Source organism: Trichophyton verrucosum (genome assembly GCF_000151505.1).
Source record: "Trichophyton verrucosum HKI 0517 chromosome Unknown contig00190_1.f1.exp, whole genome shotgun sequence".
NCBI classification, from domain to species: domain Eukaryota; kingdom Fungi; phylum Ascomycota; class Eurotiomycetes; order Onygenales; family Arthrodermataceae; genus Trichophyton; species Trichophyton verrucosum.
In genome coordinates this window covers 48,363-75,406 of record NW_003315532.1, presented here as the reverse complement: position 1 = coordinate 75,406, position 27,044 = coordinate 48,363, and the positions used below count along the sequence as shown (strand labels likewise).

The window sequence follows — 27,044 nt, the reverse complement described above, 5'->3', positions numbered from 1 at the left end:
AAAGCTTCAAGGAAGAAGCAGATCAAATATTATATAGAACAGATATAAAATGCCACCACGGATAAGGACACTGAAGATACCCCGTCAATTGGCTCGAGGCCGCCGGCAATTCTCGGTGCTGAGCCGGCCAGCACCAAATTATCCCGGCCATGTTCCGCTGACGACCGTTGAACGGTGCTCGATGGCCATCGGGTCAGCCATCGGCTCACTACTGAATCCTCGACGACATGGTAGAGACTTGAATTTCCACTAATATACTACGATATAAAGGAAGGTAAAATACTAACAAGGGAATAGATTTAATAGCCACACTGGGCGAAACAACAGCAACACCATACTTCATCTACCGGCTGCGAGACGCCATGCTCTCCGACGCAACCGGCCGGCGCATCCTCCGGGACCGACCACGCATAACCTCGCAGACCCTCTCACTACCTTATCTACGCTCCCTCCCGCCCAACAGCCTGGGCTACACGTATGCATTCTGGCTGGACCGCGAGGGCGTCACGCCCGACACCCGCAGCAGCGTGCGGTACATTGACAACGAAGAATGCGCATATGTGATGCAACGATACCGCGAGTGCCATGATTTCTACCATGCTGTGACCGGCCTTCCTATCGTGGTAGAGGGAGAGCTGGCGCTGAAGATATTCGAGTTCATGAACACGGGTCTTCCGATGACGGGTCTGGCTGCTGCTGCTGTGGTGCGGTTGAAGGGAGCCGAGAGGGAGAGGTTCTGGGATATTCATCTGCCGTGGGCTGTGAGGAGCGGAGCAAAGAGCAAAGAGCTTATATGCGTTTATTGGGAGGAGATGCTGGAGCGGGATGTGGGTGAGATACGGGCTGAGTTGGGCATAGAGGTGCCGCCTGATCTGAGGGAGATAAGACGGCAACAGAGAAAGCGGGATAAAGAGAAGCAGAAGAAGGAACAGGCTGTACAATAGAATAAACTGGCTTAAAGATAAAGAGAAGTAGGAAATGAAATGAGTGTGGTGTATTATAGGTCCAAGAGGTCGTCGTCGTCCCAGCCTCCACGCCGGTTGATGACTATCTTCTTCTTCTCTTCGTTCTCGGCCACGGCGTTGAGGAGGTCCTTGAGCTGGTCTTCTGTTACTTTCTGGCGTAGCTGGCCCGACCTGGCGAGCATGATGAGCCTGTTCTCTATGTCTGTGGCGCGAGACTCCTTGACGAGCCTGATGCGGCCGAGCCTGTCTGCGGCTTCGGGGGTGAGGATCTGGCTGAGGATGGACTGGCGGGCTTCAGTCTCTTTGTTTCTAGTGAAGTTAGCCTCCGTATAATATAATACTGTGAATGTGCGGGCGTATTGTGTAGGGAGATTACCTACCGCTGGTCGTCGTCGCCGGAGGGACCACCCTGCTGCTGGAGCTGGGCCAGACGGGCTTTTCTGATCTGAGACAGCTAGTTAGTATCTGCTAGACAAGCAACAGCAAGATAACTGACCTCTTCGAGCTCTGCGTCTGCCATGGTTGTGTTGTGGGCGTGGCTTTGGTGGGATGGCGGGGGAGCAGCGAGAGGTCGATATCAAGTTGAACCGGCGAGTAAAGTCGGGTCTTTGGACGTGAAGTAGAAGTATTAATCAGAGAATCCCGTTGAGCCTTCTTATAGAGGCCTTCTTGCGTGGTTTATCGAGGTTATCAAGCTGTCTGTCTGCTGCGGTAGAATATTTGATATCTTTTGCTGCTGAAGCTTAAATATACAGGAGTTTCATCTCTACCAAAATCTACCACCAACACAGAGTATCTACAGACGGGCAAGACAGGCAGAGACAGACAGGAGAAGCTTCTCACAGGCTATCTCTCTGGTCTAATTGAGTATCTATGCATGAGAAATGTCAACTGGAGGGGTGATGAGAGACAGCAGACCACCAGCTACAGGGATAGCTATAAGTAATAACAAATGACAGAAAGATGTTCAACCTGAGACAAAGAGACAAAGAATAGATAGTTATAGTAGAAGTACATTATTCAAAGTAATAATTATTGCTGTAGATACAAAGTACACACACTCTCTCTCTCTAAGCCTCTATATATATCCCTATGTCTTCTTCTCCTCGCTGTCTTCTATCACCACTTCTCATCTCTCCAACATCCATGACACCCATAACATCTATGCATCTTCTGCTTACAACAACTATATCATCTAATGACATATAATAGTTAACATTTAATCTTATATCTTACTGTTAACTTCATCTTCTTTGCCTCTTGCCTCCACGTGACCTGTCAAAAACTGTCTTCTTCTTCTTTTCTTCTTTTCTTCTTCGACTTCAACTTCAAACTTCTCCAACTTCAGGTTCTTCCCTCCCGCCAGCAACCCAAGTCGAGCCGCGAGCCAGCCAGCCAGCAGAAAGGCCGAGAGATAAACAGACATTAGCTACGCTGCTATAGACGAGGGCAGATACTAGTTATTAGCGACGACGACCTGAGACGGCGGACTCCCTGGCCCGCCGGCGTGGTGGATCTCCCCAGCCTTCGACCATACGTCAACTTCTCCGCCGTGGCTCAGCAGCTCGAGCTCTAGTTAGCTGCTGCTGTTGTTTACCAGCTGCTTCTCGCGCTTGTCCTGCCATCCGACGGGCAGCTCTGGCACCATTACTCTCCGGGCTGCGAGATTGAACAGACTGGATACCGGGTTGCTGGCGCCGCCTTGCCGCCATGTTGCGTGTCTAGCAGGCCATCTTCGATCCTGCTCACCACTAGCGCCCACCCGACAGCCCCTGCTCGCCCACGATACGAGCCGCCAGTCCGCAGGCCGGCAGCAGCCCAACCGCCATGGCAGAGTACGTCCTTCCAGCCCTCTCTCAACCGTCTCATTCGCTCTCTTATCTTCTCACGACGGACCATTTTTACCCTTATTCTCTCCAATGGTTCTCTGGCATCCATTACTATTGACTGACAACCAAACAAAAACAACAGATTCGTTGCTTACGGGCTGTACCCGGACCGGTCCTCGAAGAAGCTCGTCTCGCGCGCAAAATCTTCAAATGCTCTCGCCGAGATGGCTGCCGCTGTTGCCCAGGGCCCGTCTTCTGTCCGTCGACCCAAGGACAGAGACAGAGAGAGAGACCGAGACCGAGAGAAGCCAGAAAACTCATTGTCGACCCTGCGAGATCCTCGAGTAGCCAGCACCTCAGACCTGTCTCGTACCAGGTCCGCGTCGACTGCCTCACACCACCCGGACCTCAGCAACGAGGTAGCCAATCTCAGTGACAAGCTCATCCAGGCCATCAACCACCAGACCTTACTCGATGACAGCCTCGCAGTCGCCCGTCAGGAGCTCGAGGAGGAGCGGAAGCGTCGCAGCACCGTCGAGAAGGAGAAGAAGGGCATCGAGACTGAACTCGAGACTCTCACTGCTGCCTTGTTTGAAGAAGCTAACAAGGTAGGACATTTTAGAATATTCAACTTCCTTTTCGGTTTCTGGTCAATGTCTGACGTCTTATATAGATGGTAGCGGCTGCAAAGCAAGAGAGAGAAGTAGTCGAACGGAAGAACGAACAGCTACGAGCCCAGATCAAAGATACAGAGCTGCTGCTGGCCTCGCACCAGGAACAACTGGCCGAGCTCAAGTCCGTCATCGAGCAGATGAACAGCAGACACGACGACCAGGACACCGCTACAACAGCCACCTCCATCAGCTCACCCTCAGATCCCTTTCCTGACCAGCCTACTCCCAACAATGGCAATGGCAACAACCACAACATCAACCGTCTCTTCGAAGCCATGAACCTCTCTCCCGTCACGCCTGGTTCAGACGATATCCCCCCTGCTCCTCCAACAAGCTTCTCCCACCTGCTCAAACCCGTCTGTCGAACAGACATCCTCGCCTATGAAGACTTTAACACCCTCCTGCAGCTCTCTCGCTCCCGACCGCCTAGCCACGTCAGCAGCGGCTCCTACAGCGGTCTCAACGTCATGAACCTAGCTAACCTTACATCTTCCCGTCCTAAATCCACCACCCACACCCCCACAAACTCTCAGGACACCAACCACAACGGCGGTAACAGCAACAATGTCAACACCGGCAGTCCGGCAGCAGCCAGCTCGTCCGTTGCCTCGTCCCCTTCCACGTCTCATGGCGGCATCTCTTCCTCCCCCCGAGAAAACATCACTTCCTCGATGCAGCTCAAGGAAACACGCTTCTACAAACGCATTCTCGCAGAAGACATCGAGCCCACGCTCCGTCTCGACATGGCACCAGGCATATCCTGGCTCACTCGCCGCTCCGTCATGAGCAGTCTCGTCGAGGGTGAACTCATCATCGAACCCATCCCTTCTAACACCTCATCAGCCAATTCGGCTACAGACTTGCCTTCTCCCCCATCAACACCCTCAAGTATGTCGAGTACGTCCACCCCCTGCGCTCTATGTGGTGATAGACGGACGACAGTCAACCCACGCACCCACCGTTTTCGTACCTCGAGCTCCGACTCGGCCCCCAAACATGCTTTGTGCTTGTTATGCTTGGAGAAGATGCGGGCTTGCTGTGAGTTTGTGGGATATCTAAGACTGGTTGTCGACGGACATGTTCGGACCGGTGGAGATGGAGAGGCAGAGATCAAGGAGCGGGAGAGGGAGGCTTGGGAGGAAACTGTCCGGTTGAGAGAGAGGATCTTCTGGGCTAGGATCGGCGGCGGTGTCGTCCCGGCTTTTATCTCTGGTAAGAAGGCAGAAGACGACAGCGAGAAAGAGAAGGAGAAGATTCAACAGTCTGATGATGCGCCGCTTGTCATCAAAGATATCACTGTTACTTCTCCAGCGGATGCTAAGCAGACACCTGTATCAACACCAACGAAACCAGAGGCGGAAACGGAGACTACAGAACAGCTGGCTTCAAGTATATCCACGCCCACTCCAACGCCTACTCCGGCACCCGCTGCTGAAGCGGAGCCATCAACAGCACCAGCGGATACTCCATCCACATCTACACTCTCAGCATCAACAACAACTACTACCACTCGCAGTCTCTCCCTCTCTCCATCACGGTACAGATCTCGCTCTCCGTCTCCCTCTCCCAAGCCAGCTCCATCTTCAAGACCAGCAACCGCAATACCACCCTCACCCACCTCTACCTCCCAGACTCCAAGAACAGTCCTACGCCGTCTGAGATCTGTACCACCACCTTCAACTCCTCAATCCCCATCCACAGTGACTTCACCGGATACCAAGTTTCCCAAGGTCATGCCTGTCTCTCTCCGTGCAAGTCTGGCCAACGGCTCATCTACTACATCTACTCCATCCACGTCCGGCCCAGCACCAGCACCAGCAGAAGGCAAGCTCAAGGTGAAGATCCCTGCTGCTTTTTTGCATGATAATTAGCACATCACTACGTCATGACCGGTTCACAACACACGCACACATAACATCCATACTACGTACAGCGTTCTGTTCCTAGAAAACGAATGAACATAAACAAAAGCAAGACGAAAGACCGTTTTTCTACACCAGAAGAAGCTGAGCATTCGTTTTGAAAGAAATTGATGATACCCCCTACCGACCTTCTTACCAACCGCTTGAGACCACGCCGTTCCATTCTTTTGCATTCTATTGCACTGCATTCAATTCGATTCTGATTCATTGCCTTTGATCGTTACTGCTATTCTTAATGCTTCATACCGGCCCGTCGGGCTCGACCTCGCTCACTATCAACCATTTCCTTTCTCTCATACACTACTTACTTAACATACCGCCCATCAGCCACCACCATACCACGCACAGCTGCGGCTCCCCTACATGCTTCCTTTCTTCTCCTTCTCCCTTCGCGGACTTACTTCATCTTCTTGTTCATCTTTTTTCTTTTTCAATTCGGGAGAGTGTACGTTACGTTTCGTTATTTAGTTGCTTTTTATTCACTTACATAGAAGGGGCCAGTTGGTGGTTAATTGGTTGGTCGGCTGGATGGGTGGACGATTGGTCGGAAAGGTTTAATACTGCAAATAGACGGATGAACCTCAGCTTGAAATAATGAAGCTGGAGCTGTCATTTTAGTTACCCTACGTAGGTAGCGAGCAGATATAAATGAAACGAGAGCTGAGGTACCTATGTTGCTCCAATTTATTCATTCCTAAACGCCGCTAGATAAATAGCTGATAATACATATGCGTAAAAATACGACATACCACGTCGTTACCGCCCCATCTTCTCGTGAATCTTCCTTATTTGCTCGTTAATGTCCACCGGCGGCGTGTCTGGTTTGGCTTCCTCGGGGGCTGCCTGTGGCTGCACTGGCGGTGGCTTCTGGATAGGCGGTTGAGGCAGCTCGCGCATGGCAGGAGGCTTGTTGGTGCTGGTGCCGGTGCTAGTGCTGCTTGGTCTGGAAATGCCAGCTCCCACGCTCACGCCCGGCGAGGGTGTGGGTGCGGGTGCCATCCCAGGAGGTGCTACGCCCGGAGGCAGCGGAATTGTCCCTGGTGCCCCGGGGGGTAGGCCAGGTACTGTGCCCGGTGCATGGACATGCATTTGCGGTTGAGGATGCGTAGGCATAGGCTGCGAGAACGAGCGCTGCTGAACAGGCACGTTCATATTCACGGGCACCCCGTTTGGCCCAACAGCCACCCTCTTGCGTCTGCCTTCTTCGTCCTCTTCGTTTGTAGCGGTAGACGACCCTGCGACGCCAGACAACATTGGATCAAACACGTCGCTTCGTTGACTGGCCAGGCGCTTAAGGTTATTAGCTACGTCGACAGTTGAAAGGTTAGTGCTAGCGAATCGGGCCTCGGCCTTCGCGCGCTGTTCCTTCCAGCGAGGATCCTGTAGCTCAATACGCATATGCTGCTCCATTTCTGCAATGGGGATTTGCTGCCTGCAATTGGGACATATGGATGTAGGTTGGTTGGCGTTGGAGAGATGTTTGGCTTGTGCGCGAGGGACGTAGTCTGATCGAATGCGCATGGGGGGTTGGCCGGGTACGGGCGAGGGTGAGGGATTGGCGCGTACCCGGTCCCGAGCGGGATGCTGATCGGGTATTGCTGCTGCCGGTACTGGTGCTGCTGGGGGTGCGGGGGGAGTGGGAGATGCAGTTGCTGGCATGGGAGCGGGTGAGAGGGAGGCAGAAGTTACTGCTGTTGAAGGGAAGGGTGACGGGGACGGTGCTTGCGGTTGTATGGGGCCGGTGGATACGGGACGTTGTGGTTGTAGAACGGGGAGAGAGGGTTGATGTGATATGTCTGATGTTGCGTTGTAGTATGTCGTCGAGTCGTCTTCGGTGGGCATGGCTTCTTCTATTCGTCTGTCATGCGGTTGTAGGGATATCATCGCCTTCTGCTCCAGGGATGCGGTCTGTAGGTCGTTCAGCGATGTAGGCGGCGGTAGCTCGCTCTGGTCGTCTGCCTCTGTGAACAGCACCGTCTCAACCACCACGAAATCATGCCAGTCGATCTGCGCGTAGGCTACCTTCTCTTCCTCTTCCTCCTCTTCCTTTTGCAGCTTCTGCATCTCCTGGTACTTCACCCACTCTGCCCGCTGCTTTGCGCGCCCGAGAACGTTGTATTTGTTCGTCACATTCTCCCGCAGGTCCGCCAGCCGCTGTTCTTCTGTGACGGCGCTCTCACGTCCCTCGACCTGCAGCAGCTCCCGGTACTGATCAACTAGCCTGGTGAAAAACTGATATAAACTGTGCTGCGGCCGAAGAAAGTCGAACTGGAAGTTTCTCGTCTCGCGCTGGGATAGAGATGTCATGAAGGATTTCCCCCTCTTCGCAACAAACAGTGCCGTCAGCTTGACTACCTCCAGATCCAGCGCGTTGATATTGGGCATCCGGGCCGAGAACTGGAACTCCGGCGGTGGTTTGGGGGCGTTTGACTCTTCCTCCTTCTTAGCTGGCGCAGCCTCTCCAACGCGCCCGGCAGACACATCCGTCCCTCTACCGGCCTTGATCTCACTCAGTCTCCATGCGTAAAACGGAGCATAAGCGTCGTTCGGGTTTAGGAAGCAGAACTTGGTGTTGTTCTTCTCCTTTTCCCTCACTCGGTCTATCAATCATCAGTATCTCAATCCCAATGGAGCTGCATCATGATGCCGCCCTACCTTCAAAAACATGTCCGTTACGCGCAACGAAGCCCGCGGTCTTCTCGACAATGACTATCCCCACGGTCAGCATCTGCAACTCCTGTAGAATGGCTCCTCTTTCAGCCTACCTTTGATGTCCTTTGGTGGCAAGATAACGCCCTCTGGCGGCTTGTTCACCTCGTCCGGCAGCTCTGACGGCGTGCTAGCAGCCTCGTTCACAGCCGACGGCGCCATCTCGCTCTTCTACCTCTGGAGATCCCGTAATCCCGTTCTCTGCCGCCTGCGTGTCGGCCTTCCTGGTCTCCTTCGCGGTTGGGTTGTTGCTCTTGCGCAGCTTGAGGTCGTCGTCGGTTCTCCAGCTTTTTTTAATTTTTGATAGCTTTCGATTTCAGCGTCGCTGCTTACCTAAGCACCCCCTTTCTTCTTCCCGCCGACCGCAAAGCAGGAAAAAAAAAGAACACCATCCAACTTCATCTTCGACTTCCCTTTCTCTTCTTCGTTATTGACTGTGTCGACCCTTTTCTTCTGCTTCTTGACCCTCGCTTGCGTTATCTACTTCTACTTCAGCCTCCCTTGGCGTCTACTTATCGTCTCTTTTAATCAATGTGGCCCGTTTAGCAGCTCGTCCAACACTCTTCTTCGACCGCACGCAGCTCCTCTCTCGCTCTTTATTCTGCTTCGTTATTTACTTTAATCCGTGATAATGGCGTCCAAGGCCTCGAATGCCGGTCTGGAGGCAAAGACGCCCAGCAAAAGCCGCTCGAAGAGCCGTTCGAAGAGCAGATCCCCTGGCCCCAAGGGTGCCTCCAAGCAGTCGAAAACCCACGATTACCGCTCCGATGGCGTCAAGGACTACGATGTCCTTAACCTTCCCGTCTCAAACTACAAGATAATGCTTGTTATCACTGCAATTGCAACGGTGGTGCGGCTGTTCAGGATCTACCAGCCTTCCAGCGTCGTCTTTGACGAGGTCCAGTAAGTTCCGCCGCCTCCCCTGCCATAGCTGATACCGAAGCAATTGGAAGGCTAATGGGATGTCTGTAGCTTCGGAGGCTTCGCTACCAAGTATATCAAGGGCAAATTTTTCATGGACGTCCACCCGCCGCTAGCTAAACTGCTTATCACCCTCGCTGGTCACCTCGCCGGGTTCAAGGGAGATTTTGACTTCAAGGAAATTGGCAAGGATTATCTGGAACCTGGTGTTCCCTACGTTGCCATGCGCATGCTTCCCGCTATCATGGGTATAATGACCGTCCCTACCATGTTTCTTACTCTGAAAGCAACTGGTTGTCGGACTTCAACCGCCTCGTTCGGTGCTCTCCTGGTCACCTTTGGTGAGTTTTCGACACCCCCTACCTACCCCGAACATATGGAATTCCAATTCTAACAGCTACTAGAAAATGCACTCGTTACCCAATCGCGCTTCATTCTTTTGGACTCTCCTCTGATCATCTTCACTGCCTTGACCGTCCTCTCTTTCGTCTCGTTCTCCAACCAGCACGAACAAGGCCCGCCAAAGGCCTTTGGATGCTCTTGGTGGTTCTGGCTGGTGGCATCCGGACTATTCCTTGGAGCAACTGCTAGTGTGAAATGGGTTGGTCTCTTCACGATTGCGTGGGTTGGATCATTGACTCTCGTCCAACTCTGGGTTCTTCTCGGGGATTCAAAGACCGTTACTCCAGTAAGCTATACCCACCAACGTTAACCAAACATATTTCAGCGCATACTAATATTCTTCTAGCACCTCTGGTTTAAACACTTCTTTGCTCGTGCCCTCTGCTTGATTGTCATCCCTGTTGGCCTCTACATGGCTATGTTCGGAATTCACTTCCTCTGTCTCCGAAACCCCGGTGAAGGTGATGGCTTCATGTCATCCGAATTCCAAGCAACTCTCAACTCAAAGGGCATGAGTGATACTCCCGTCGATGTTGTCTTTGGCTCTAGGGTATCTATCAGACATCACAATACACAGGGAGGCTACCTCCACTCACACAGCCACATGTACCCCGGCGGAAGCAAGCAGCAACAAATCACCCTTTACCCCCACAAGGATGACAACAACATCTTCATTCTCGAGAACCAGACTCAGCCTCTCGGACCATATGGCCAGGTTCCTGGACCACGGGCCTGGGATAACATCACTACAGAACACATCATTGACGGCAGCACCATCAGGCTCTACCATATGACTACTGACAGACGCCTCCACTCTCATGATGTTCGTCCTCCAGTTACCGAAGCTGATTGGCAGCAGGAAGTTTCCGCCTATGGCTACGAAGGATTCGAGGGAGACGCCAATGACCTCTTCCGCGTGGAAATTGTCCCTTCCATGTCTGATGGAGCGGAGGCAAAGAAGAGGCTGAGGACGATCCAGACGAGGTTCAAGCTTGTGCACGTTATGACTGGCTGTGTTTTGTTCTCCCATAAAGTGAAACTGCCAGAATGGGGCTTCGACCAACAAGAGGTTACCTGTGCCAAGGGTGGTTCCCTGCCCAACAGCATCTGGTACATTGAACAGAACAGCCAGCCCGCTCTCCCTGATGACGTTGAGAAAGTGAACTACAAGATTCCTAACTTCTTCGCCAAATTCTGGGAGCTTCACAAGGTTATGTGGAGGACAAACGCTGGCCTCGTCGACTCTCATGCTTGGGACTCACGTCCACCATCCTGGCCCATCCTGTCCCGTGGTATCAACTTCTGGGGCAGACACCACCGTCACATTTACCTCATTGGCAACCCAGTCATCTGGTGGACTTCTACCGCCGCAGTTGTCATCTGGGTCCTCTTCAAGGGTATTGCCGTTCTTCGATGGCAGCGTGGCTTCAAGGACTACAACTGTGTCCACTTCAAGCGCTTCGATTACGAGATTGGCCAGACTCTTCTCGGCTGGGCTCTCCACTACTTCCCATTCTACCTCATGGCCCGCCAGCTTTTCCTCCACCACTACCTCCCAGCCTTGTACTTTGCAATCCTGGCATTCTGTCAGATCTACGACTTTGTGGCTAACAGATTCAACAAGCCATCCATCTTTGGCAAGCTGTTCACCGTTGCATTCTTGTCTCTCAGCGTTGCTGCCTTCTGTATCCTTTCACCGCTTGCATACGGCAACCCTTGGACCAAAGACATGTGCCAGAGGACCAAGTTGATCCCTACCTGGGACTTTGACTGCAACCTTTTCCATAATGACGTAAGTGTTCCAACATGGAAAGCTCCCCAACGCGGTCGTGGTTGAATTGAGTTACTGACTTGGAGTCAGCTATCCCAATATGCTATCCCTGAAGTTATCAGCACCTCGGAAGCCGCTCATACTTCCATCGCAGCCCCACCCGTACAGCAGCAGCAGCAGCAGCAGCAACCAGGAGAGCAAAAGCAGGAGCAGCAACCTGAACAGCAGGAGAACCAAGTTCCTGTCCAGCCCGAATCACCACAACAGCCACCGGCAGTGGACCCAGAGCTTCGTAAAGTTCGTGAAGTCGAGTACCGCGATTCAGAGGGCAACATCCTCAGCGAGGAACAAGTCAAAGTCCTCCAGGAACAGGGAGAAATCTCCTTTGAAACCCGATATGAGACTCGCACTAGACTAATCGATACCGAAGGCCGAGAACTCCCCAAGGAAGCTATTATCGCCCCTGAACACCCAGACGTGCAGGGCGCTAACCCAGAAACCGTTGCTAAGGACGAACCAAAGGCTCCAGCTAACAAGCCAGCTGAGGTCAAGGGAGAGAACGAGTCCCCCAAAAAGAAAGAAAATAAGCCAAAGCCCGCCAGCGAGGCTAAGGCTGCTACAAACTAATTGACTCTCTACGATATCTAATGGGTTTTCATTCTTGTTCAGTGTCTTTTTCCTGTATTATATTAATTGTTATCCCGTTATGGCCTGCTTGTTGCGAAGATTATGTCTTTCAGGTGTTATTTAGTTCATTGCTTCGCCAAAAAAAGAGAATTAGAATAAATAACTAGAATGCCAACTCTGGATGTCAATACTGTGGAGTTGTCCCCAAGGATCTAGCCGTTTACCCTTAAGAACTGGAAATATTATTGGTAATATCATTGCCTCAATTGGCCCACAGTAAGCTAGTTACTAATGTCGTACGATATAGTATATACCCCGTTGCAGTGATGAACATATGAAACCAATGATTGAATTAAACTGGATTTTACACAATTGAGATCTAGAGGGTAATTGTGAGAGACTAACCAAACATATCAAGGAAAGGCCAGGAGTTGATACAAGGAATGATGTGATGATGCTGCTTGGGCAGCAGCGACAAGAGGGAGGTAGTAAAGGAGACAAGATGTTACAATTGTAGGAATATGTACAGGAGTCTCGATGCTGCGGTTAATTCCTAGCATGTTATCAAATCCACCCTTGACGGTATAGGCACAGAGCCTGGAATTTGATTTAGAGATCCTTTCCATACTTGTTGAATCGTTCGTGGAGGTCCTATCCGATAAGTCAGTATTAAAACAAGTATCGTACAGCGGGGTATGACCATGCACATACAGCTGGAAGAGTCACGTTTGGAATGATGACCTCGTTCAAAGCACTGGGGGCCTCCTTGAGGGGCTTGCTCTTGTCTCCGTGAGGGTGGTACCTGTACTTGAAGTTGCCCTTGCTCTCGGAATCCTTCTCGTCGGTCTCCCATGGCATAGCGCCGCTCTCGCCAACACGGACGTTGCTCTCAGAGCTAACGCTAGTAGGAGAGCTGCCTAGGTACCAGCCGACAATTCCAAAAGCACCGGCCATAACAGTGAGAAGGACCTAATAATTTCGTGCAACATCACCACCGATCAGCTTCATATATCGCATAAAAAGGGAGTTCAGGGCAAGGACAACATCAATTGCAGTCCACACACGCTTGTCGACGTACATAGAGCTCGGGATCCCTTTTGGCGCCCTTGTCGAGGCCGGCCTCAGCGGCCTTGGAGGAGGCATGTCGTCGGATTGGCTGTGGCGTGACGAGTCTTCGGACAGGCTGCTGGCGCAGGAAGGCCCGGCGGGCCATGATGGCGGAGAGAGAGGACATTGTGAGGCGAAACTTGACCAATGCTGCTGTCAATTGCCTTGATCTGGGCGAGTCTCAGTCGTCTTCGGCGGGCTGGCGTCTTTTGATATATCTCGATGTCGTTCAAGAACTTCGACTTTTTGGTTGTTCTTTTCCGCTTCCGACGGTTTGTTTTAGTCGGTCACGTGGAAGATGAGTCATCAAAGATCACATGATGCGTCTTAAAATTAAAGGAGAAACCAAAAAATAAAAAAGAGAGCGAAGGAGAGTCGACGGTTTGACGACAACAAACGAGCGAGACAGCGAGACGACGACGGAGAGAGGACGAAGAGGAAGCGAAGACGAGACTGACTCCGGCCGTGTCAGACGCCCTGCTGTGACTCTGGACCGCTGCTTCATCTGGTTCCTGCCCTGACCGCCTGCTCGACACCAAAAAAGCTCCAGCCTTTCTTCCCCAGTCAACAAACAAATAGATGGGAGCTTGAAACCTGCTATATATATTAATATATCGACGCGATAATGCATTGATACTATTGATTCTGGATAAAATAGCACGGATCAATCGCGACAATGACTCCATCTGAAACGAATCCCGAAGATTCGAGCTCCCGTGCCCCGGGTTCTGCACCCCAGAATGCTGCTCAATCTGCAGTCAACATACCTTCCCCAATCATCGGACCCGTATCTGAAGACGGGCAGCGGACTCAGCATTCGGCGTCATGGTCACAGTCTGGCCCGACGTCGTCTCATCGAGGGCCTCCACCCACGCGGAGCCCTGTTCTGGGTGCCCGGCCGCCCAGCGCGCAGAGCAAGATGAGCAAAACCCACGTCTCCTCTCTTACCTCTCAGGCCTTCTTCCGACCCATGAGCTCGCAGAGACTACAGGCACAGCGTGGTGGGAGACCTACAACGACGGCAACTACTGCAACTGGATTTGAAGACAACCAGAGTGATGTGGCCAGCCAGGCGCGCAGGAGTATGGTATCAAACACGACGGCACATCTAGATAATGATATCCGGCCACCAACAAGAGGGACGGAGTTTACAGATCCAGTACTGCCTGACAGGCTGACGACCAACACCAGTCCCTCAGGACATACGACGATTCGCAGCCTGGGAGACAACGTCAGGTTGCTACAGGATAGATCTCAGAGATCATCTACTCCAGTCCAGGTGAACTTGGGGGAGAACTATACCAACCCAACTGCGTCACACGAGCCGCCTTCCAAGTCACCTATCTCATTTCCATCAGGACTTCTAGGTGGGAATGCATCTGAGGCTACCATTCGCCGTTGTGACCAGAGGAGTCACACAAGACTCGCCTCTAATGCAACGTCTATCCCTGAGCCTGAGCCTGAAAAGGTTGAGGTGGAACCGGCTGTGGAAAGGGGGAAGAACTATCAATATTTTACTGGGAACACAGCATTTTTCGGTGGTGGCAGGTTCCAGAATACCCGTGATAGACCGATCAACGTTGTTACTGGATTCTTGATCGTCCTACCTACAATTCTCTTTTTTGCTTCCTCGTGAGTTCCACACTACCCCTGGATACTCAGAAATTGACCCTGCTAACATCTCTCTCTAGGGCACCTTGGCTGTGGACTAACATGTCAAAAGCAATACCTATTGTCTTTGGATACCTCTTTTACCTTTGCGTCTCGTCTTTCCTTCATGCTTCCTTAGTTGATCCTGGAGTGAGTGATATTCTGCCTCTTGTCCCATTACTATTTACATTCCTAACTGACGGCCAATTGATAGATTCTTCCCCGAAATCTTCATATTATACCCCCATCTGACCCCGATGCTGATCCTCTAGCCCTTGGCCCTCCTACAAGTGACTGGGTTATGATCAAACTAGCTACTTCCGAAGTTGCTGCCATGGATGTGCCAGTAAAGTACTGCAAGACCTGCAGCATCTGGCGTCCACCGCGTTGCTATCACTGCCGAGTATGCAACAACTGCGTTGAAACCCTGGACCATCACTGTGTCTGGCTCAACAATTGTGTTGGACGCCGAAATTACCGTTATTTCTTCTCCTTCGTTGCTACATGCACTATACTCGCTCTCTTCCTCTTTTCTGCTAGTCTTGCTCATGTCCTTGGCTACATGAAGATGGAAGGTGTCACTTTTGGCGAAGCCATCGATAAGTGGCGTCTTCCTTTTGCCATGGTTGTATATGGTGGCCTTGCAGCCACGTATCCTGCCGCTCTAGCAGTCTACCATATCTTCCTGATGAGCCGAAGTGAGACAACACGAGAGTACTTGAACTCCCGCAAGTTTAAGAAGGAAGACAGACACCGCCCCTTCACCCAAGGAGGTGCTTTCAGGAACCTGGTTGCTGTCCTTGGGAAGCCTCGAACTCCCACTTACCTCCAGTTTAAGAACTCTCATGTCGAAGGTGACCAGCGATTTGCAACTTTCAAGGTGAACAAGCGACGAAACGACATCGAGGCACAGAATGGCGGCCTTGAGATGCAGCAGGTCAGCAATGGACACCCGACCAACGGAGCAGCACCGCCACCCTCCTAAGCGAGCAAAATGGGCGTAATGCCCAAATTACTTCCGATACCCCGAAACCAGTGTCCAAGTGTGTATTCTACTGTCAGCCCTGTTCTCAGCACCCTTTCATGGATTTCATTTCGCTCGGTCTCCTCCTCCAGCCTCTGCTTCTTGTGTATATTTTGGCCCTACCATATGATCTATCTCCTGACTGATTTATGTTTCTAATACCCCCCCCTTATGCTCATTTTGACTGTGGGAATTTCCTTTCTTTGCGGGCTGTATTCGCGCCATTCTGCGTTTGCTGTCTGTTTGCTTGTCTTTTTGCTAGATAGACCTGTACCCGTCCTGTCTCTGGGACGACTCTGGCAGCGTCCTTGATCCAACAATGTCTTACAGAATCCCACCTGCTACGGACAAAAGTTGTGACATGTTTATCATAAGAGAATTAAGCTAGAATTCGAATATCTAATGTCTAACTCCTAATCCTTCCTGTCCTGAGTCTCAACCCCCTTTTCCCAGTAAGCATTGACTTCAATATAAAATTCACCAGTGGCGCATTTCTTTTCTTGCTGAAACCGCCAAACTTGGACATAACACGTCTCCGCCCTATACTTATAAGCAAAGAATTGGATCATGCACTGCGACTATATAGCTGCGTCCCCTTGAGAGTCCGCTACTGTTTATAATCCGAGCTGGCCCCAGCCGCATCTCTCACTCCGTGTATTGTTTACTCTCTCCCCTGGTCCCTGAAAAAAAGGCTTTCCATCACCCGCGTCGCGCCTTTTGTCCTATCAAACTTCTCTAGGGCTCCTTTCGCCCTTCACTTCCGGCGCAGAACTCGATTATTCCTCAAGAAACAACCGTGGTTTACTATCGACTCTGCTCTGTTCCAGTTATTCACACAAGATACCTTTCGAACTGATCTAGAAGCTCTCGTTCTGTGGCTGTTTGGCGCGGCGTCCGTTTATATGCAGCCATGTCGCGTGTCGCCAGGGAGTCAACAACATCAACATCTATAACGCCAGACAGCGATTCAACTCTTCTTGACTCGACCGGACACACTCTCACACCGGCAACAAGCGTCTCAGAGACCTCAAGCAATGTCGACGTTCCGGTTACAGAGCCCGTTTCTCAGACCAAGCCGCCGCAAACGCGTCGCGTAACTCGAGCAGCATCTACCAGGGGCGGAATAGACAACGACACCGAGCATAACGGGAATAAACATGGAGATGCGTTGAGAGGGGATATATCCGCGTCTGTTTCTGAGGGGAGAACTGTTGTTAAGCGTGAACCGGCCCGAAGACCTGAACGACGTTCACTCAGGGGGCGCCGTGGTTTACCGGCGGGAGCATTGGAGCCCTGCGAAGAAGAGACTACGGCAGAGATACAGCTGGAAAATACCGAGAGTAACACTGGAGATGAACCTATAAAGGAAGAAACTGGATCGAGGCCACAATCGTCAACAAAGGTTGACCCGGCGCAACCCAGGAGACGGTCTGGTCGACTGACACTTCTGGAGAAAACCAAGACGGTTTTGAACCAGGTTTCTTCCATTCTGGGCAAAAGACAACGAGATGACAAGGAGTACTCGAAGTCCAAGTCCAAGGTCGAGGACAGAAGATCCAGTCTACGTTCGCGGGCAGTGGTGCGCAAGGAAACCCAAGAGGAGTCTGCTACAAAGAAGAGACGCGTGTCTGAGGATGTCTCTACTCCGAAGAAAGAAAAGAAAGTAGACCAACCACCTTTATCTGCGCCTGTCCAGACGGTGCCAAAGAGGAAGAAATGGCTTACGCATGGTCTCTACGCTGGACCCAATGCATTTGCTAAACTCGAACTACCAGGGCCCCAAAGCAAGCGAAAGGGGACCAGACAGGCCCCTCGTGAGCGTGTCTTATTTCCTATGCCCAAGTACTCTGGAGCCTTATTACTGGAAAAGGGCAGACCATTTCGATTGCCCTATGATATATTCTCCCCCTTACCTCGCGGCCAGCCTAAGCCAGATGAATGGCGCAAGATAAACAAAAGTAAGCACCGCAACCTACCTCTAAATGGCGACTACCAAACTAATGGATAATAGATATATTTATTGGAGACGCCGCCGGTATCTGGAAAGCTACCATGCCAACCGAACAATCCACTTGTCTCTGTACCCCTGAAATGGGGTGCGAAGAGAACTGTCAGAACCGCCACATGTTCTATGAGTGTGATGAGAATAACTGCAAATTAGGAGAAGACCTCTGCAGGAACCGCAACTTCTCCGAGCTGCGCAAACGGATCAAAACCGGAGGTAAATATAACATTGGAGTTGAAGTAATAAAGACAGAAAGCCGCGGATATGGTGTCCGAAGCAATAGAACTTTTGAACCCAATCAGATTATTGTTGAGTATACTGGAGAGATACTCACTCAGATTGAGGCCCAGCGCCGAATGAAAACGATATATAAGAAAAATGAGGTTTGTCTAACCCTCACTAACTCCGGTATTCTGTTTGGAAATATGGCTAATTCCTGCCAATAGTGCTTTTATTTGATGGACTTTGACCAAGATATGATCATTGATGCCACACGGGGATCAATTGCCCGTTTTGTTAACCACTCGTGTGAACCCAATTGCAAGATGGAGAAATGGATTGTTGCTGGGAAGCCCAGGATTGCCCTTTTTGCCGGGGATAATGGTATCATGACCGGCGAAGAGTTGACTTATGACTACAACTTTGAGTATGATCGTCTTCCCCTCTCCTGTTAGAATTATCCCAGCTAACTTGAAATTCAAGCCCCTACTCCAATAAAAATGTCCAAGAATGCCGCTGCGGCACTCCATCTTGCCGTGGTGTTCTGGGACCAAGACCAAAAGGGAAAGACTCCAAAGAGAAATCTACCGTCAAACCGGCGAGTACTAGAACCAAGCGCAAGTCACAGGGAGTCACCAACTCGCAAGCTTCTAAGAAACAGAAAACCACCAAGCAGTCCTCTGTCAAGTCTGGTCTGAAGCGAGTGGCTTCTAAAGCCTCCCAAGGCATAAAGTCCCAGGCAAAATCGATAAGGGTACCCAAGAAGAGAGTGGGCGTTCAATTCAATAAGTCTGCAAAGGCTAGGACTACGGCTGCTGCGGATGTCTCATTCAAATCTGTTTCCCGTTCTTCAAGGACCAGCAGACAAGCCGCATCAAGCACCAAGCTTCGGATGCCATCTAGGTCGCGGGTTAGGCTCGCAAAGACGGCTGTTCAAACTGTCTTAAATGGTAGAGGTGGACGTAGAACATCTGCAAGGTCCCGATAATTGATTGACTGATTTGTAGCGTGCTTTGGCGTTCTCTAATTTTCTTGTTACCGCTGTCAATTAGCGGATCTGTTTTAGCTAACTTTTGCCATACTCACAGCTCGTTTTCAGCTAGTTTATGAGCGTCATTGATCTTAGAAATAATTCAACATGTGTACTATTATTCAAGCCAGGGCAATCTTGGTACTTCAATTGGAAAGGCCTGCTAAACATTGAACTTTGAGCGCAAATGGGATATGATGTTCACTCCGTAGAGTACGCTGCATGAAATCAATAAACGCCAATCCAGTCGGACCAAAGCCATATCAACGAACACTAGACGAATAAACGTGCTCTACGGATAACGACGATCACTCCAATAGGAGTTCAAACCCCAACCAAGAATTTAAGAGAGAAGCAAGAAATGACGCCAATCCAAAATAGAGTACATTAACCGGTCATCTCAACGTCCTTGTCCTTATCATCTTCTTTGTTTTCTTCCTCTTTAGCAGCGGATGCTTCAGGCTTGGTATCGGTATCATCTTCCTTCTTTTCTATAGTAGCGGCAGCCGTTTCTGACGTATCTTCCGGTTTATCTTGCACTGTAGTATTTGGATCCTTGCCCAGGCTTGCCTCCAGGCTTCCCAGCAGATCAACTTCACCGTCTTCGAATCGAACTGGTCCACTAGATGTAGGCTCTGGCTTGCTATCTGCGGTTGTTTCAGGGGGTGGAGGAGGGGAGCTGGGGCCTGCCGGCTCCTCGGCTGCAGGTTCACTAGGGCCTGTAGTGGGTGTAGATGCGGGTATAGTCTCGGGAAGTGGATTTGATGTGTGTGCATCAGGAGGAGTTTGGGGTTTGGATTCTGCTTCAGTGGTGCTCGGCGGGATAGTCGGTGGTGAAACTTGCTCTTCCTTGGCTGGTGCCGGGGGGCTAGCTGCCTTTTCAGGAGTAGGTTGATGATGTGCTGCATCCTCAGCTGTGTCCATCTTGTCGTCAAGGCTTTCCGGGAGAGGCGCTACGGGGGACGCAGCCTTTGCATCTTCCGCTGCAGACACTGGGGGAGGGCTAGTTTTAGGTTGCTCAACGGTCTCGGGGTCTGCCTGCTGCCCTTCGGTGGGATGTACAGCTTCCTTTGAGGGTTCAGTGGAGGCAGTAGGCTCCTTTGGTTCCTCAGCGGGCGACTTCGAGGGCCGTTCCGAGGTAGAATTTGTGATGATAGGCAGTTCTGGGAATGTTGAGGTGGTTTGAGGAGGTTCTGAAGGCGTCGGTTCTACAGCTTCCGTCTCAGTAGTAGGCGGTTGTTGCGGTATGTCCTGCGGTTCTGACGGGACGTCAACAGCCGGTGTCATGTTATTCTCATCAACAGGGCCATCAGTCGTTGGGGTGGGTTTGGAATCAGTTGCAGTCTCATCCTCCTCGTCGCTCTCATCGCCTTCTTCCTCATCTTCCTCCTCGTCTTCTGGCACGGATACTGTTCCAGAAGGTGTAGCACCCCCATTTTCTGAAACAGAGGGATTTGCAGGGCCTTCAGCTCCCGGGGCCTCTGGCTGTCCAGTCCCATTGCCGGAAGCAAACATGACCTTCTTCCTGCTCTTTGCTTTACCGGCCTTTAGTTTCCGCTTCCCCTTGTTCGCTTTGGGTATAACTGCACTGCCTTCGGCGGTGGCAACAACGACACCATCCTGGTTCACCACACCGATATCCGCAACGATAGTTCCGGGAGCTGGCTCAACATTGACAACCTTTGCGTCTGGGTTCTCGGCTATGACCTGGGCTTCTTGGATGATCTCTCCTTCGACCTGGTACCCCTCCGGTACCCAAGCTTCGTATATTGATATGACGCCAGTTGTAGGATCTATCTTCTTGAATTTTGTCTTGCGCATTGGGGTCGACGAGCCGCCAGCCGTGGCTGCGTTTGACTGGGCTCCAGCTCCGTACAGGGACGGCAGCCCAGCTCTCCTGGGAGCCAAGAATTCCACCTCCGGAAGCTCGACTGTCCTAGGTAAGGCGGTCCACTTCATAGCTGCAAATGTCCGCTCGTCAACCGTTGGCTCTACAACGGTATCATCATCGTCCTTTTGTTCGAGTTCTTCGGGCTCGGGATCCTTGCGGACAGGTCGTATGTACGTGCACCCAGCTCTAGCAGCGCGAAGAAGCGCTCGACTGACGGGAGTCAAGAGGTGGCTGTCCCTAGGCATTGGCAGTTCCGGCAGGTTCTGAGAGTCTACTGCGCTTGTGTCTTCTTCTGTCGACTTCGGCTCCTGCGAGACGGTGGTGAGCTGGCGGGCCCAGCGGCGGACAGGCAGTCCCTCGAAGACATCGCGGTCGATTGGGCCCGATCGATGGGGGCGAGATGATCGATTCTATATGATAATCAGTATAAAGACAAGCAAACAATCCACTGCTAGATGGTGAATAATAGAATTGCGCGCGCATGAAATACAGATTGCGCGATGCAGGCTTGACGCGCCAGGGATTTTGCCGCCAGCCACCCGCCAAACCGCCGGAACCGGGACAACTGGACGGTAACGCAGTGTGTTTATAGAGGTGCGGGAACACTTACGAGGCCCATCCTGCTTCTGTCGCTTGCGCTGGTGAATTCTTCTGCCAAAAGACCGAGATTCGCAGCTGGAAATTCGGTTTTCAGCGTCAAGTTTGCGATGAAGTTGAAATGCTTAGTCATCAGCTTACTAAGACAGTATTTTCATGGGCCGAAAAAGGGCGGAAGAAGAAAGACAGCAAGAAACGGACAGAGACGCAGCATTAAATCTATATTCTACATGGCCCCCCAGTGGGCAAAAGAGAGTATCCGTCCCTGAAACAGCCTCCGTAACAGTCCTAGTCCATTTCCCTAGCTATTGATACCTAGTTTGATCTGGGAGAAGGGAGTCAGCAGTAGCTCTAACGGCAGTATGGATATCCGGCTATCAAGAACGACCTACCCAGAGTCATTCTGTCTGACTATGCTGCCGTGATCTCCGGTTTCCTTGCCCTAGAGGATGTTAAGTTCAATTGTAACTGGTAGACATTGACCCCAAGTCTTGAACGTACCGTCTTCTGTCCTTCTACAACTAGCCTGTCGAGCTGGTAGAACTGACTTATCACTGTTTGTCTCTGTAAAGCATATCGCATTAGCCAGTATTCCGGTGTTTTGGTAAAAATGAATGCCAGCAAAAAGAGGTAGTTAGCTACCTTCATCATCTGCAGATTGGCCAACCCCTTCTGCATCAACTCTTGTATCTTGCGCTCCTCGGTCTCATGCTGGTGCTCTCTGAACGCATCGATGGTGCGTCTTCGTGCGTACTCCCGGAAGTTGTAGGCGGAGAATTGGTTTGCTTGACGGAGGAGAGACCGGAACTGTATAGTTCAAGGCTTCTTGTTAGCAATATGCACCTGAGTCACATAGTTGCATAGCGAGACAACCGGAGGAAACATACGAGTGATCGCGCCTGAAAGGCAGAGTTGCTGCTCACTGACTGTACAGACATGCTGAATATATGTCTATAAGAGCTTTTTTTGATGTCGAAACACCTGGTTGCGGCCTGATATCTGTCTGCCTGCTGCGGTGAAAAGTTCCCGGCCAACGAAAGGCTGCTCCGGGGGGCGCGAAAGCAGCGACAGCAACAGCAAAGATGGGCGCTGGCGAGCAGTATCGAACGTGTTCCCTCTTTGGCTGCGACTTGCTATCGGATGCAATATCTTTTGAAGCAGCAGAACCCGCCGAGCCGCATGAACGAAGAATCGTTTACGAAGACACGGAAGAAGTCAAAACGGGCATCGGAGATAAGCTTGGTCCGCGGCGTTGCTGGGCGAGAGCGGCAGAGACAAGGGGGAGGGTATCGAGCGGCGGGCGCAGTATCGTCGCTGGACTGGCTGAGGGCGAGCTGGTATTCGCTATATACAGGGCCGGGGCGACGGCGAGCAGTTGGAAAAGCCGAGATGCTGCCAGAGACGTCTTCCTTTTGATTGAAGCCGAGCAAAAGGTTGAAAAAGTTGAAGCTGGTCGACTTTGGGGGCTTTTTGGCTGGTGCTTACGTAAGATCTCGAAGTTGAGGTTGAAGTCGAAGAGCGAGGAGGACGCAGAAGAAACAACAACGTTCAGTCAATTAATTACTGCTGATAGACAGGAGAAAAAGAAGGGATTGGGTCTGTTGGTGGGATGAAGGACGATGGAAGAGACGCTGCCGACACCACCCGCGACTCCGGCAGACGGTCGAGAGGCCCGCTCGGAAGCTGAGGTCGTCCAGGCGATTGACGAGCTGCTGGAGCGATACCTCCATCTGCTGGACGAGCAGCAGAAGCTCCAGGAAGCCATAGGCAAGCAGTTTGCAAGCGTACGAGGGGGTCTATTTTTCTTTGCTTGGGATTACTGCTAGTGTATCGACTGACCTGGCCGGTTAGGGCTTTTTCTCTCTTGCTCGAGCGAACCATGCATGTCCTCCCGGCCGGCGCTATGGGGAAGACTACTACGACGAACGGATGAAAGCAACCAGACAGGTGTATGTTGGGACTCGGAGACAAGCCAGTTTGTTGATGAAGACATCAAGGTTGACAAGACGGCACTAGGGAAATTACAATGCCCGCTCCCACAGACGGGTTGCATGCGTCGTCCCTGGCCGAGCCCGCCCCTGCGTTCAAGACAGTGACTATCGAAACGAAGCCCGACTCTAGCAGAGACAAAGACGCCAAAGAAGGCACAGGCAAGCCGTCTGAAGACGAGGGCGAGGGTGAGGACGAGGACCATGCAGCACAGACACCCACAGAGACAGAGACAAAGGAGGCAAGGACAAAGAGTAAGATGTCCAACCCGCTGCACTGGTTCGGGATTCTGGTGCCTCCTCCGTTGAGGAACGCCCAGGAGGCTTTCGTTGGTGCTGTGGCTGGCCCGATTCCAGCACTAGCGGGTGTTGTCAGTGAGATGAGAGAGGTCGAGCACAAGGTTGAAAGTTTGCGACGGGCTGCTCCGCATAAAATAGCCAAATGATACGTCAGAGATCGTTGCCTGAGCGTTTGTTTACATTTTCCCCCTTTCGTCCGTGACAGGCGGATCTAGATGACTTCAGCACTCGATGAATCAACATCTTGTCTAACCAGATGACTGGAATTCTATGTCTAACAAAACTAGTAGTATCCAAGCTAAGGAGAACAAAGCTGGGGGCAAGAAGCTCCGCGCTGGCGGGCCATTAGAATTATAAAGAGGCATATGGGGGTAGGAGGATATAAAGATGCCTAACCGTCAAGCAATCAATGCTTGCGAGTGTTTTATGTTTGATGCAAAGGGGTAAAACCGAGTAATAAAAAGAATAGCAAGCCAAATAAGCAGAAGAGTAACGAAATGGTCAAGAAAGAATGGGGAATTTGATGGATGCAAAAGTGCAACAAGTGCTGGTATAAAGAACGATGCCAAAAAAACGAGCCGAACAAACGGGTATGCAGAACAAAAGAAACGGAGCAAGAGTGTTAGGGATATCGAGTATCAGGTATCAAAGTAGTAGCGAGTAGCGAGTATCAGGATGGATGATATCGGTTAGCAGTCTCAATGGACTGGCTGAGCGAGAGACCGCGGCGAGTTGTAGGCACTCGGCCAGATGTCTTCGTCGTAGTAGCTGCGCCGGCGGGTGCGTTTCGGGCCTCTGCCCTTGCGGAACGGCGTCACATTCGGGCTGAGCATCTCCCAGACGGCGTCGTCTTCTTCGATGCGAGGAATCGTCCGCGGCGTCATGAACGCCATGCCGATGCTCGCTGGGCTTGCGGCGCCCCAGCCGCTGTCGACGCGGGGGACGTCGGCATCCAGGTCCAGGCGGCGGGTTCTCGTGGGCGTCTTGGGCGTCTTGGGAGCCTTGGGAGTTTCTAGCCATCTGTTAGCATTCTATACAGATAAACGTGGATGTACTTAGAGATATAGTGTTGTAGATGCAGTGTAGTTGTAGTGTAGATGTCGTGATGTCGTGACTTACTCGGAACTTCAACGTCGGCCTCGACGTCAACCGCAACATCACCAGCTCCAGGCGCACTTTGGACGGCTTCAGCTGCAGCCTCCCTGGTCGGCTGCTCTGCTGGCCGCTCTTCGCAGACCCGGCGGGCTTTGGCTCGTCGCTCTGCCTCTACCTCGGCCGCAATCTGCTCGTCGTCGACCTTGTCCAGCCAGGCGTGGATGCGCGCTATCGCCAGGGCATCCTCGTCCTCTGGCTCCGGGGCCACGGCCGCCTTCGACTTCGCCGCGCTGCTCTGCGTGTGGCTATAGGTACGGAAATGCGGGATGGGAGCTCTGGCAGTGCGAGGCCGCGGCGCAGAGGCCGACTTGTTCTGGCGTTGCTGCTGGCTCTCGCGGAGGGGCGGCGGCTTCGAGCTGGCAGTAGCAGCAGCAGCGGTAGCGGTGGATGGCGGCTCAAACACCCGTCTCAGGGCCGACGATGCTGGCTCGCGCTGGCTCGAGGACGGCGTACGCTGTGCGAACGTGGGGATCTGCTTTCGAGCCCGCTTGGGATGCGACCAGGTCCCCCAGCGCTCTGCTCGGTGGATATATCTACCAGTCAGCTGCGTGCTGCATATACATACATATCTTTCACATGGACAACACAACGAACGAGAGACCTGGTTGGCTCCATCTCGGCCGTGAAGAACAGCCGGCGTGTGAACATGGTTTGACAGGAAGGGATGGGAAGTTTGGTTCACAATGTACCTTTACCGTGGACCGCCTGCGAACCGTTCATGGTTGACTGGGTACGCTTCGGAGCCGTCTGAAGTTTGCTGGACATCGACGGGATCGCTGGCTCGGGCATGGGATAGTGCTTCTTCGTCCAACGGTTCAATCCAAGCCTATATTCTCGATGGCCCAGAATAAAGGGGAGGTTTGTACATTCGGTTTATTTAGTTTATATCAACAAACCACCAAGGCCGACTCTTCCGGACCCCAAGGATGAACAGTTTCTTTTTGACCGACGGCTTCTCTGAACGGCTCTGAAACGGCTTTAACGACGGTATCTATGTATGGAGGACAGCAAAAAAAAAGTATCAAACAAAAGGATTATTTTTCTTTTGGACGCTGGACTGAGGATGGATAGGCCCGGGGGGGAGGCCTTTGGGGGCGTGCCTGCTACCGGAGCAAAACACTCGCTTTTTCTCAACCAGCAAAATATGCAAAAGAAACAACGACTGGAGACAAATGATGAGAGCGGAAACGAAGAATGAAGGTGCGTGTGTACGGCGTTTTTGGAGATGGGTTCTCTGGTGGTTTCGCGGGGATTCAGCAATAATAATAATAAAACGAGAGCAGGCAAAAACGATGGTCTAAACAGCAAAGAAAGAGAAAGAAAAGGAAGAAGAAGAAGAGAGAAAAGGAAAAAAGGAATGGAACGAGTTTGCCATCGAAGATATACTCAAAAGGTGTCCCTCAAAGAGAGGAAGAAAGGAGAAGAGACGAAAAAAGAACTGGTGATGGCGGCCCTTTAGTGTCTTAATCCACTATCCAGCTCCCTAGGCAACGGGAGCTTAGCTGCGTATAATGCGCTGATAGTTGGGGCCTTGGGACGTGTAACAGCTCTGCTACTGTTACTGTCTAGCAAAAATATACATCGGAGATGATGGTATTTCCGGTTTTTTTTTTGTCATTAATATATTCGAGTTGAGGAGCTCCCCTTTTTCCGGGCTCCCTCGCCCTGTTCTCCAACGTCGTCGCTACGGCAGCAGCTCCTCGTTGTCTACCTGGCAACGACCCGACCCCCCGGATTATAATCTTACACACGCCAGAATATAAGGCCGAGCTTGGGAGGTCCAGGACGAGCCAGAGGCCGCCAGGGTTCATGGATGGTTCATGTCTCGTTCTTCCGGCTGTTCGACCAGTTCATGAGGAATCGACAGATCGGATTGCAAAATGCGTTCGACGGCTGCTATTTAAACACACACACACCTATGTACTTATGTAGCCTCCCCCGGCTAGCACGGTACAGGGTGATACTACGGAGCCCTCCAACTGCCTGCCCTTGGACGCAGGAAGCCTGCAGAGAAAGATACATATGCATTCTTGTTTCGGTGGAGTCGGCGTTGGTCCGTATTCGAGCAAACTTTGAGGCATCGAAGCAGTGGAGATCGTCCTCATCCTCGTCTTCTGCTGCTGCTTCTGCCTGCTTTCTTTTTGCATTTTTGCCATTTGATATATATTCCTTTTTCCTTGGGCTCTCTTTTTCCATGGCTGCTCGGGAACCGAACTTACACAGGACAGGACCGGCTTCGATCTTGCATCCTCGCAATT

At 51.7% G+C, this 27,044-nt stretch overlaps 15 protein-coding genes across 15 annotated transcripts; 8 read left to right on the top strand and 7 right to left on the bottom strand.

The window, feature by feature from the left end:
- Positions 1-362: 362 nt before the first annotated feature.
- TRV_02027 (uncharacterized protein) lies at positions 363-944 on the top strand (the record flags this gene model as incomplete). The annotated part of the gene is made up of 1 exon (XM_003023784.1): positions 363-944. One exon carries the CDS (start codon positions 363-365, stop codon positions 942-944), a length of 582 nt encoding a protein of 193 aa, XP_003023830.1.
- Positions 945-997: 53 nt separating this feature from the next.
- TRV_02026 (uncharacterized protein) lies at positions 998-1,485 on the bottom strand (the record flags this gene model as incomplete). The annotated part of the gene is made up of 3 exons (XM_003023783.1): positions 998-1,274; positions 1,346-1,419; positions 1,462-1,485. The coding sequence occupies 3 exons, from the start codon at positions 1,483-1,485 to the stop codon at positions 998-1,000; spliced, it is 375 nt and encodes a 124-aa protein (XP_003023829.1).
- Positions 1,486-2,035: 550 nt separating this feature from the next.
- On the bottom strand, positions 2,036-2,391 carry TRV_02025 (uncharacterized protein; the record flags this gene model as incomplete). The annotated part of the gene is made up of 2 exons (XM_003023782.1): positions 2,036-2,127; positions 2,202-2,391. 2 exons carry the CDS (start codon positions 2,389-2,391, stop codon positions 2,036-2,038), a joined length of 282 nt encoding a protein of 93 aa, XP_003023828.1.
- A 627-nt stretch (positions 2,392-3,018) lies between these two features.
- Positions 3,019-5,339, top strand: TRV_02024 (GDP/GTP exchange factor Sec2p, putative; the record flags this gene model as incomplete). Its single annotated transcript, XM_003023781.1, has 2 exons — positions 3,019-3,402; positions 3,468-5,339. 2 exons carry the CDS (start codon positions 3,019-3,021, stop codon positions 5,337-5,339), a joined length of 2,256 nt encoding a protein of 751 aa, XP_003023827.1.
- An 807-nt stretch (positions 5,340-6,146) lies between these two features.
- On the bottom strand, positions 6,147-8,261 carry TRV_02023 (uncharacterized protein; the record flags this gene model as incomplete). The annotated part of the gene is made up of 2 exons (XM_003023780.1): positions 6,147-7,990; positions 8,156-8,261. 2 exons carry the CDS (start codon positions 8,259-8,261, stop codon positions 6,147-6,149), a joined length of 1,950 nt encoding a protein of 649 aa, XP_003023826.1.
- A 469-nt stretch (positions 8,262-8,730) lies between these two features.
- Positions 8,731-11,820, top strand: TRV_02022 (uncharacterized protein; the record flags this gene model as incomplete). Its single annotated transcript, XM_003023779.1, has 5 exons — positions 8,731-9,002; positions 9,072-9,361; positions 9,425-9,708; positions 9,769-11,214; positions 11,284-11,820. 5 exons carry the CDS (start codon positions 8,731-8,733, stop codon positions 11,818-11,820), a joined length of 2,829 nt encoding a protein of 942 aa, XP_003023825.1.
- A 669-nt stretch (positions 11,821-12,489) lies between these two features.
- On the bottom strand, positions 12,490-13,054 carry TRV_02021 (uncharacterized protein; the record flags this gene model as incomplete). Its single annotated transcript, XM_003023778.1, has 2 exons — positions 12,490-12,789; positions 12,899-13,054. 2 exons carry the CDS (start codon positions 13,052-13,054, stop codon positions 12,490-12,492), a joined length of 456 nt encoding a protein of 151 aa, XP_003023824.1.
- Positions 13,055-13,603: 549 nt separating this feature from the next.
- Positions 13,604-15,562, top strand: TRV_02020 (uncharacterized protein; the record flags this gene model as incomplete). The annotated part of the gene is made up of 3 exons (XM_003023777.1): positions 13,604-14,559; positions 14,619-14,727; positions 14,792-15,562. The coding sequence occupies 3 exons, from the start codon at positions 13,604-13,606 to the stop codon at positions 15,560-15,562; spliced, it is 1,836 nt and encodes a 611-aa protein (XP_003023823.1).
- A 949-nt stretch (positions 15,563-16,511) lies between these two features.
- On the top strand, positions 16,512-18,813 carry TRV_02019 (histone-lysine N-methyltransferase (Ash1), putative; the record flags this gene model as incomplete). Its single annotated transcript, XM_003023776.1, has 4 exons — positions 16,512-17,559; positions 17,613-17,989; positions 18,053-18,252; positions 18,309-18,813. 4 exons carry the CDS (start codon positions 16,512-16,514, stop codon positions 18,811-18,813), a joined length of 2,130 nt encoding a protein of 709 aa, XP_003023822.1.
- A 429-nt stretch (positions 18,814-19,242) lies between these two features.
- Positions 19,243-21,476, bottom strand: TRV_02018 (uncharacterized protein; the record flags this gene model as incomplete). Its single annotated transcript, XM_003023775.1, has 2 exons — positions 19,243-21,156; positions 21,351-21,476. 2 exons carry the CDS (start codon positions 21,474-21,476, stop codon positions 19,243-19,245), a joined length of 2,040 nt encoding a protein of 679 aa, XP_003023821.1.
- Positions 21,477-22,425: 949 nt separating this feature from the next.
- TRV_02017 (uncharacterized protein) lies at positions 22,426-23,169 on the top strand (the record flags this gene model as incomplete). The annotated part of the gene is made up of 2 exons (XM_003023774.1): positions 22,426-22,939; positions 23,003-23,169. 2 exons carry the CDS (start codon positions 22,426-22,428, stop codon positions 23,167-23,169), a joined length of 681 nt encoding a protein of 226 aa, XP_003023820.1.
- A 200-nt stretch (positions 23,170-23,369) lies between these two features.
- Positions 23,370-23,777, top strand: TRV_02016 (uncharacterized protein; the record flags this gene model as incomplete). The annotated part of the gene is made up of 1 exon (XM_003023773.1): positions 23,370-23,777. The coding sequence occupies one exon, from the start codon at positions 23,370-23,372 to the stop codon at positions 23,775-23,777; it is 408 nt and encodes a 135-aa protein (XP_003023819.1).
- A 552-nt stretch (positions 23,778-24,329) lies between these two features.
- Positions 24,330-25,434, bottom strand: TRV_02015 (uncharacterized protein; the record flags this gene model as incomplete). The annotated part of the gene is made up of 3 exons (XM_003023772.1): positions 24,330-24,643; positions 24,751-25,319; positions 25,352-25,434. The coding sequence occupies 3 exons, from the start codon at positions 25,432-25,434 to the stop codon at positions 24,330-24,332; spliced, it is 966 nt and encodes a 321-aa protein (XP_003023818.1).
- A 527-nt stretch (positions 25,435-25,961) lies between these two features.
- On the top strand, positions 25,962-26,231 carry TRV_02014 (uncharacterized protein; the record flags this gene model as incomplete). Its single annotated transcript, XM_003023771.1, has 2 exons — positions 25,962-25,986; positions 26,092-26,231. The coding sequence occupies 2 exons, from the start codon at positions 25,962-25,964 to the stop codon at positions 26,229-26,231; spliced, it is 165 nt and encodes a 54-aa protein (XP_003023817.1).
- A 362-nt stretch (positions 26,232-26,593) lies between these two features.
- On the bottom strand, positions 26,594-26,982 carry TRV_02013 (uncharacterized protein; the record flags this gene model as incomplete). Its single annotated transcript, XM_003023770.1, has 2 exons — positions 26,594-26,682; positions 26,703-26,982. The coding sequence occupies 2 exons, from the start codon at positions 26,980-26,982 to the stop codon at positions 26,594-26,596; spliced, it is 369 nt and encodes a 122-aa protein (XP_003023816.1).
- Between the last annotated feature and the right edge of the window lie 62 nt (positions 26,983-27,044).